This window comes from Mus caroli, chromosome 3, assembly GCF_900094665.2.
Source record: "Mus caroli chromosome 3, CAROLI_EIJ_v1.1, whole genome shotgun sequence".
NCBI classification, from domain to species: domain Eukaryota; kingdom Metazoa; phylum Chordata; class Mammalia; order Rodentia; family Muridae; genus Mus; species Mus caroli.
Genome location: NC_034572.1, coordinates 80,839,327 through 80,848,710, shown reverse-complemented (window position 1 = coordinate 80,848,710; position 9,384 = coordinate 80,839,327). Strand labels below are relative to the sequence as shown.

The following is a 9,384-nucleotide window of genomic DNA, read 5'->3' as shown; positions in this document are numbered from 1 at the left end:
TAGCCCTGGCTGTCCTGGAACTCACTTTGTAGACCAGGCTGGCCTCGAACTCAGAAACCCGCCTGCCTCTGCCTCCCAAGTGCTGGGATTAAAGGTGTGCGCCAGCATGCCCGGCTTTTTTTTTTTTTTTTTTTTTTTTTTTTTTGGCAACAAGTACTCTTAACTGCTGAGCCAGTGCTCTGGCCCCAACCCTTTAGTAAACTTTCATTAAAGATCTAATGCCTTCAACTCATTCCCAGGCCAGTGACAGACTGTGATAAACACAGTATCTGGTACAGTTCAGTGGCTAAGTGCTTGCCTTGAAAGTTGGGTTCAATCCCCAATGCTGGGAGTAGGGCATTAGGGGAAAGACTTAGGGAGGAAGAATCCTGAGAAATTGCAGAAGTTTGCAGGACTTTTGATTGGTCCGGTTTTGGTTTTGGTAACATGGGGGATTGGATTCACAGAAGGCAGCGTTCAGAAAGCTACTTGGTCTGAGTCCTGACGAAGAACTTGGGAGAGTTCTAAAGAGAGAAAGTCAAAATGCTGCCCAGTGGGACCCAGGAAGCACGGTAAGAGTTCAGAGGAAAATCCTTGGTCCCTGGAGGCCAGAGGTAGAGCCAAATTTCCCTTAAAGGATCCTACTGGAGGGGTAGAGGGCAAGAACTAAGGCTGACATGCTGACCTCTCTGTTCCTGGCATCAACCCTGGGTTTTCCCCCTGTCCCTGAGGACAGCCACTGGAAGCTTGAGACTGTGCCCAAACTCCCAAACTGCAGGAAGAAAAGGGAGAAAAAGAAGAGGCTGCAAGAAGAAGGCAAGATCCGGAGCCTCACCAGGGCTGGCCACAGGGCCTTGCATGCTGCTCGGATTCAGGAGGCCTTGGGCAGCTTCCAGAAGGCCTTCCTGCTGGCCTCTAAGGCCCCATCAACCAGAGACAGCTCCATTCTTCAAGCCTGTGCCTTTAACCTAGGGGCTGCCTATGTGGAGACTGGAGACCCAGCCACAGGTCTTGAGCTACTTCTGAGAGCCCACCCTGAAGAGAAGTCCGAAGGCTGGTGTCATGGTGACCAGTGTTTCAATGTGGCTTTAGCCCATCACGCCCTTGGTGACCTGACTCAAGCTTTGGACTGGTACCACAGGGCTCTGGTCCATTACCAACCACAGGGCTACCATGGGGAGGCACAGGCAAAAATAGGAGCCTGCTATCAGGCCCTGGGATGGCCTAAGCAAGCAGCCTGCAGTTTACAGGCAGCAAGCAGGGCCTATGCCCATGCAGGCCAGCTCTGGGATGCAGCCCTGGCTCAGGTGGCTGCTGTGAGATGTATGCTGAGCAGTCGGCAGTATGGACTGAGTGATGTGCTGCAGGCTTTGGAGGAGAGCCGTAAGCTTGCTGATGCTGACCGGAGCACTGACCAGGGACTGTTGGGTGAGCCTTAGTAAACAAGGTGTGGGCTCTAAAGAGGTGCTGAGCCTAAGCTTGGTGGTGTCCTGGGGGCTGGGGAACCTGGAGGAGTGAGTGGGTCGGAAGCTATACTGTTACAGCCTTAGCTATGGCCCATCTGGCCATCAGTGACTTTGGTTCTATTCTCCAGGGCCATTCTACAACGATCTAGGCATGGGTTACTTCCAACTCCAACTGTTCCCTCTGGCAGTAGAGGCCTTCCTGCAGGCCCTACCCCTGTGTCGACAGCCATCAGAGCAGGCTACAGTGCTTCAAAACCTTGGAATGACCCACAATGTCCTTGGCAACTATTGGGAAGCCCAGGAGTTTCACCAGAAGGCTGCCAGTCTTCATGGTGGGTCCCAGGGGCTGGGGACTGGGGCCAAGACTAAAGGATTAAAAAGAGGTTTCAGGCCTGGAGAGGATACATATACATTATATATGCGTGTGTGTGGATACATACGTACACACACACACACACACACACATCTGGAGTGCTTGCCCAGCGTACACAAAGCTCTGGTTTGGTTCCCAGCACCACATAGACCCAGTGCAGTGGTTGCTCATCTGCAGTCTCAGTGCTCAGTAGGTGGAGGCAAGAGAATCAGAAGCTTCAAGCGATCCAAATTCCAGGCCAGCTTGGGTTACATAGTATCCTGTCAAAAAAGAAAAAGAATAAAATGTTTCCAATGGACAGGGTGGTTTCCCAAGGATTGGGAGGGGACTGAGGAGCCTGAGTCCGCTACACCGGGAGCACTGGCTGGCTGGATCCCTGGGACCAGTTACTGGGCTGGGACTATCTGAAATGGGAGAACCAGTCAGAGCAGAAGGTAGTGGGCTCAGTGGCCTGGAGCTGGAGGTTGGGAGGCCAGAGGTGCTGCCCTGAATCTCCTCCTTCAGCAGCAAACCAGATGGTGCTGTGAGGGGCAGACGGGATGGCTCAGCAGGGAAGGGTACTTGCTGCTAAGCATGTCAGCCCGAGTTCACTTCCCAGAACCCATGTGGATGAGAGAGCACCAATTCCAGCAAGTGGTCCTGACTCCCATCTATGCACAGCCATATACCCTCAGAAGTAAATATGAAAAAATTAAAAAGTGGGTAGCTGGGGGTGTGGCTCAGTGGCAAAGCACTTGCCTGACATGCACAGGGCCCTGGATTCCATTCTCAGCACTACAGAAACACACACACACACAGACACACACACACACACACAAACCAATCACACAAGTGAGATTGGACCTGGGTGTCTAGCCCCTAAATATTTTTTTTTTTTAACCTGCCTGGTATGGTGGTGCACACCTTTGATCCCAGCACTCCAGAGGTAGAAACAGATCTCTGATCTTTTATTTTTATTTTTTTTATTTTTTCCCTCAGCATATTAATATAGACTCTTAACTCACAGGTTCCAACTTGCTAGGGAGGTATTTGGGGTAAAACAAGATGAGAGGCTCAATCTGGATAACTTAGGTCTTTGTGGGTCACCTACAGGCACTGAGGCTGAACTTTGGGACTCCTGGGATCCTCTCTTGTTGAGGGCAGGGTTTCATTGCACCAGCAACCATGTCCCTATTCAAATGGACCTGTTCTGATTTCAGGCTCTGTGGGCCAGCGGTGGGAGCAGGGTCGCAGCTTTAGCGGCCTGGCATTTTCACTGAGCCAGCTGGGGGACCACAGGGCTGCCTGGGACAGCTATTTGCATGCCCTCCAGGCTGCCCAAGACACTGGTAAGAATGAGAGGGTTAGCTTGGAACTCAGGGAGGGGGGCACAAAGACCGAGGGTACACAATGCCCGAAGGGTCTGTGGAACAGGGAACATGAGAAGATCTTTCGAGCTCTCGTCCTTAGGAGACGTGAAGGGACAGTGGCAGGCGTGTGAGGGTCTTGGGGCAGCTGCAGCCAGACTGGGACAACATGACCAGGCCTTGAAATACTATAAGGAAGCGCTGGCCCTATGTCAGGTGAGACCCTCCATCATGGCCTCTGACTTCCTGCCTTCCCAGAAGTCTTTGGCTGATACTGCCGGCCTTGCTCCTTGCTCCCACCACGTATTTACTGATTAGAAACACCACGCCAGGTCCACAGCTGTTACCTGGAGGAAGAGGCAGTCTGCCTACAGTTTTATGCTCAGTGGCATAGTGGCATGGTGGCATGGTGGCATGGTGGCAGGGCACAAAGAGAGGGAATCTCGCTCTTTCTTTCTGCCCCTTTCCTGTTTTTGCAAATTCATAGCTCGGTTCATCCTCATTCCATCCCTGTTCCTTTCTCCCCAGCACGAACCAGGTTCTGTACGAGAGCGGCTTGTGGCCAAATTGGCAGATGCCATGCGGACCTTCGTGGCTCAGGAGAAGCTATCACAGACTCATTTCTTGGTAGTATAACGCCTAAGACCAGGAGGTGGGAGTGGGGACAAGATGCCCCAGAAAGAATGTTCTCAGGAATGCCACATTTAACCACTCCATGTTCATTTTCCCCTGGGCTTGCATGAGGGATGTATGTATATAAGGTTGTAGTGGGTGGGGCAGAGATTGTGACATACCTTTTTGTCCACGGACTGTTTCTTGGGAGTTTAGCTGAGGTCACAAGCCCCATTAGGTTAAGGCCAAGGCCTTTCAGCCATTTGTGTGAAGATCTGGGAGGCTGCTCTTGGGTGCAATTCCCTAAATGGCCACAGGATGGGGGTGGTGCTCCAAGAAAACTCCAGGAGATGTCTCTTTGGTAGGGCTTCTATGGGTCTCCTTGGACTGTACCTCGAGCGCGGTTTGCTTTTCAATCTCTCTCCACAGGTCATGAGCCCTCCAAATGCTTTCCTCTATAGGAAATATCCTCTGACCCCAAGAATTGAAATGTATGCTTTATTATAGGGATTTAATGGGTTGAATGCCCTCTTGTTTTAAAGCCCAGGACACTGTATAATCTTCAAACAGTTATTTCACCTGAAGCAGAGAGGGTATAGTTCAGATGTAGGATGCTTGCCCAGCAGATGTGAGACCCTAGTTCAGTTACTATACTGGGGGATAGGGGTGGTTATCCTGGAACAGGTAGGGGGTTGGATTAAAAGTCAAAAGTCTTGGGCCAAGGCCTTCCACTAACTCAGACAATACACAGAGGCACTGGGCATCGCATGATAATGGTCAAGCTATGGCTGGATCCACAAGCCTGATTTCTGATCTAAGATTTAGTAGATGAACCTTCAGAGAGCAAAGGGCCTTACTTCAGAATTTGAGTCTCAGAAACCCCCTGGGCTGTCTCTGTGTGGGGACACTGTGGCTCCCTAGAGGTAGCTGGAAGGGCGTTGATAGCCAGGTGGGTTTTCTCTGTACATTCACCAGCCCTCTGCTCCTGGAAAGCTGCAGACTTCACGGAAGGCAAAGACCTCAGCCAGGGTACAAAGTAGTGCAGAAGATACCCAGGAGAGGTGAGTCAGGCAGTCCTGACATGGTAGAAGAAGGTTTGCTGGCTGGGGTGGGGGTGGGGGTGGAGGGAGCTGACCCCAGGAGTGTCCCACAGCCCAGCCACATCCAGTTCTCTGTCCCTGAAAACCTTTCAGTCAGTGGGAAGGTGAAGTGCCAGAAGGCAGCCATGAGAAGAAGGAGATAGAGGGGTTGGTGAACACGGCCACTGTGTTAGGACCTCAGAGACAGAACCGTGAGTGGAAAGAGGGGGTGGGTAGGAGAAACACGCCCCACTCCTGCAGTCGGAACCCTTATCTCACCTTCCTGGTCCCCCCACCCCCACGCCTGCCACCCACCCCTGGCTCCCCTTGCCTGCAGCAGCTCTCCCACATTTCTGCTTCTCTCATGGGGGGCCTGGCCCATTTCCTCCCAGGCCTTCCCAGATGTGTGTGTGTTGCTAGCTCTCTGTTCCCTAGCTTTCATGCTGTTTCCTAGCCACTTAAACTTTGTATCTTAGCGCCCATCTCCGCTCCACTTCAGGCACCGTGTTAGGCTTTTCTCCTTACTAGGCTCCTTACTAGGCTGTCCCTTAAACCTCTCAAGCTGAAGGCCTTGCTGTTTGGCGAGCTGGCTCAGATTCCTGGTGTGTTCCCTTCTAGGGACTCATTCCTCCATCACTTAGGGGACTGGTGTTTACCAAGCACATGGCTTGTCCAGGGCATCTTTCGTGAAGTGACCAATACATAGCTAGATATCCGCCCCATTTGTCCCCACCCCTGCTTCCTCTTTCCCACTGTGATGTCCTGGTTACGAAAAGCTCTGTGAGAAATGTATCCAATCCCCTCCATCCATGCTTAGGAGCCACAACCCATCTTCCATCTGGAGGCCCAAGTCCCAATGGAGAGGAATATCCCTTCATCATATCACCCAAGAAGCTCCGACTCAATAGGTGGGTCCTCCGAGGGGTGGGGGCCTGGAGGATGGGCAGCTTGTGGTTGAGGGAAGAAAGCATTCCAAGACTGGGCGTTATCCCAGGCTCCTGCAAGGCCTGGCTGCAGGCTCTAAGAGAGCAGCATCCTAAAGAAAACAGAGATGAGAAGCTGCATCTAGGGAGGGAGATCTTGCATTTCCACAGTTGCCCATGGCAGCCCCTCTGTCCCTTTAGGTCATCCACATGGGCCAAGGAAGCCCTCGGCAGGAACTTCCAGAGGACACGCATCCAGTCCGGCCTCTGCACCATCATGTGACCTATACCTGTTGGCTACAACACTTACCTCTACAGGAACTTCCCAATAGACACTTGTATGGACTTTGGGGGAGGAGCCTCTTTAGCCGGGATGGACAAGGTGCTTCTGAACAGACAGGCCAAGGACTCTGCTGGCTTGGCATGGAGAGTCTCTTTGCTCTTCTTTGGGGGGAGGTGGGGGGAAGACTTGAACTCAGTAGACAAACGAAAACTGGGAAATGAATAGTGAGCACCGTCCCTTGCTTTTCTGGATTGGGACGTCATGACTGTTAAAACGTTTTGCCAGTTCTAAAAACGACTTCCTAGCTCAAATGACTCTGGGGCCACTGAGCTTCTCCATGTCCCCTTCTCATGTTGGAGACACGAATGTCATATAACAGAAGATAAGAGGGCACACACTCCAGTTACTGCCCCCCACGAATACCTGAAGTCACACGACAACAGTGCTAATTTTTCGACATTTTTCGAGCATGCTTCACACCCTGAACACTTACAGGTATTTCCTCACAGGAGTGCGGGAGGAAAAGAGATGGCTGGGCACAGTAACACAGGCCTATGATCCTAAAGCTCAGAGAGGCAGGAAGGTCACCGCTTCAAGGCCAGTCTGAGTTACATAGCAAGATGTATCTCAAAAAACAAAACAATTAGAGAGGCCAAGGCTGGCAGATCTCCCTGAGTTTGAGGCTAGCCTGGTCTACATAGCATAATCAGGCTAGCCAGGGCTATATAGTGAGACACTGTCTCAAACAAACAACCCAAAAAACAAACAAACAAAAAAATCCAGCAACAAAACTAAAATGATGAAAAGAAATCTCAAAGGTGAAATGGGTTAAAGATCCAGTCGTGGGCTGGCGAGATGGCTCAGCGGGTAAGAGCTCTGACTGCTCTTCCGAAAGTCTTGAGTTCAAATTCTAGCAACCACATGGTGGTTCACAACAACCCATAATGAGATCTGATGCCCCCTTTGGATGTGTCTGAAGACAGCTACAGTGTACTTAATAAATCTTTGAGACGGAGCAAGCAGGGCTGGCTGGAGTGAACAGAGGTCCTAAAAATTCAATTCCCAACAACCACATGAAGACTCACAATAGGATTCATCTGTACAGCTACAGTGTACTCATATACATAAAATAAATAAATAAATCTTTAAAAAAAAAGATGCAGTCACACCAGTAGGACCCGGAGGTCAAACTGAGTGACACAGGCCTCTGTGCAGCCCCACCCCCGCCCCACTGGCACCTGAGCTGGCCGGCAGTCCGCTGTATTTTAGGACAAAATGTAAATCTGGGACCCAAGTGTAAAAAGAAGCATTGTTTCTACAAAGCTGAATTGGATCCTTAATAGACTTATTCAAGTTAGGTCACTTTTTGGTTTGTTTCTGTTTATTTTGCTTGCTGCTAGGGACTGAGGGCATAACAGGGCTTCCTGGGCTAAGCAAGCACTCCACTGTTGGCTCCAGGCCAAGGCTAGTCATTTTCAAAAGCTGCCGTTAGATACAAGCAGTGTGTGTGTGTGTGTGTGTGTGTGTTACAAAGTGGTTCCAATCCTAAGATTCTAGAGTAATCTGACACTACTTGCTCTGCTTGCTTTGGCCATTGCTGATTCCCCTTAAAGAAGCAAACTGACCCTGGAGGGATGGCTCAGCAGTTGCAAGCCCTCACTGGCTGCTCTTCCAGAAGACCTGGGTTCATTCCCCAGCACTTACAGGGCAGCTCACAACTGTCTGTAACTCCCAAGGATCCTAATAACCTCACACACACACACACACACACACACACACACACACACACACAGAGGCAAAATGCCAATGCACATAAAATAAAAATAATCATAAAAATGCAAACTGGGGTGCCGGGCGTGGTGGCACACGCCTTTAATCCCAGCACTTCGGAGGCAGAGGCAGCCTGGTCTACAGAGTGAGTTCCAGGACAGCCAGGGCTACACAGAGAAACCCTGTCTCAAAACCTGCCCCCCCCCCCAAAAAAATGCAAACTGGGGGTGGGAGGTGCTGGAGAAAAGGTTAAGAGCATTTGTTGTTCTAAAGGACCGGGATTCAATTCTCAGCACCCACATGGTGGCTCACAGCTGTCCATAACTCCAGTTCCAGGGGATCCAGGGCCTTCTTGTGACCTCTGAGGGCATCAGACATGCATCCAAAATACAGGTGTACACACAGGCAAAACACTCATACACATAAAATAAAATAAATCTAAAAAAATTATTTTTGTAAAGAAGCAAACTGGAAATTGCAGGTGACTGGTAACAGGTAAGGTTTGTATAAAAACCACGTGGAATCTAGCCAAGTGGGGTGAAGCACACCTTTAATCCCAGCACTCAGGAGGCAGAGGCAGGTGGAACTCGGAATTCAAGGCCAGCCTGGTCTTCAGAGTGAGTTCCAGGACAGCCAGGGCTACACAGAGAAACCCTGTCTCAGAAACAAACCAACATAAACCCACTCACGGGCTCTAACTTCAGGAAAAAGACCCTGGCCCCACGTTGATAAGTAGAAAATGAATGTATTTTATTTTAGGCTGCAGTAAAAATAATTTACTTCTGATCATGTTAAAATCAGAAGTAAATGAAATGATTAAAAAGGTGTAGGAGAGAAAAATCTCAATCCTACTGTCTCTTGTTTTCTTTCTTTTTTTTTTTTTTTCTTGTTTTCTAACTGTGCCCTGAGTTTTAAATAGACTGAGTCCATTTAACGAGGCTGGGAGTGTAACACTGTGAGACATGAATCTGGTTAATACGGCCAGGAGTGCCACTCTGTGGTCCAGAACTTGTCTACCAAACAAGAAGCTTTCAATTTCATCTCCAGCTTTGTGCAAAAGAGAGGGGGTGGGGAGAGAGTGGGAAAACAACCAGTTTCACAGAGAAAAAAAACACATTTATCTTTATTATTATTATTATTATATTATTATTATTATTATTATTATTATTATTATTAAAAACAGGTATGTAGCCATGGCTGTCCTGGAACTCACAACATAGAGCAGGCTGGTCTTGAACTCACAAAGATCTGCCTCTGCCTCCTGAGTGCTGGGATTAAAGGCATCTGTCACCATGTCCAGCTTTCTTTCTTCCTCCCTCCCTTCCTCCCTCCCTCCCTCCCTCCCTGCCTCCCTCCCTCCCTCCCTTCCTTTCTTTTTTGATTCATACAGTATATTCTGACCATGGTTTCCCATCTCCCAGATTCTCCTTACCCAACCCTCTTTGCACCTTCTTTCTCTCTCTCAAACAGGCAAATTATGAAATCAATAAAAACAAAACAAAACAACACATACATGTACACAAACCCATAAACATACAAAACTGGAAACCATA

The 9,384-nt window shown here is 49.6% G+C and overlaps 1 protein-coding gene across 1 annotated transcript in view; it reads left to right on the top strand.

Moving 5' to 3' along the window:
* Ttc24 (tetratricopeptide repeat domain 24) overlaps positions 1-6,128 on the top strand; it is an 8,894-nt gene extending 2,766 nt beyond the window's left edge. The window contains exons 3-11 of the mRNA XM_021159091.1: positions 711-1,407; positions 1,574-1,777; positions 3,018-3,146; positions 3,268-3,380; positions 3,693-3,791; positions 4,752-4,837; positions 4,970-5,067; positions 5,673-5,763; positions 5,980-6,128. Of these exons, the coding sequence (XP_021014750.1) occupies positions 711-1,407; positions 1,574-1,777; positions 3,018-3,146; positions 3,268-3,380; positions 3,693-3,791; positions 4,752-4,837; positions 4,970-5,067; positions 5,673-5,763; positions 5,980-6,061 (1,599 nt within the window). The 3' untranslated portion in view covers positions 6,062-6,128. The remainder of the gene's footprint in view (positions 1-710; positions 1,408-1,573; positions 1,778-3,017; positions 3,147-3,267; positions 3,381-3,692; positions 3,792-4,751; positions 4,838-4,969; positions 5,068-5,672; positions 5,764-5,979) is intronic.
* The last annotated feature ends 3,256 nt before the right edge of the window (positions 6,129-9,384 follow it).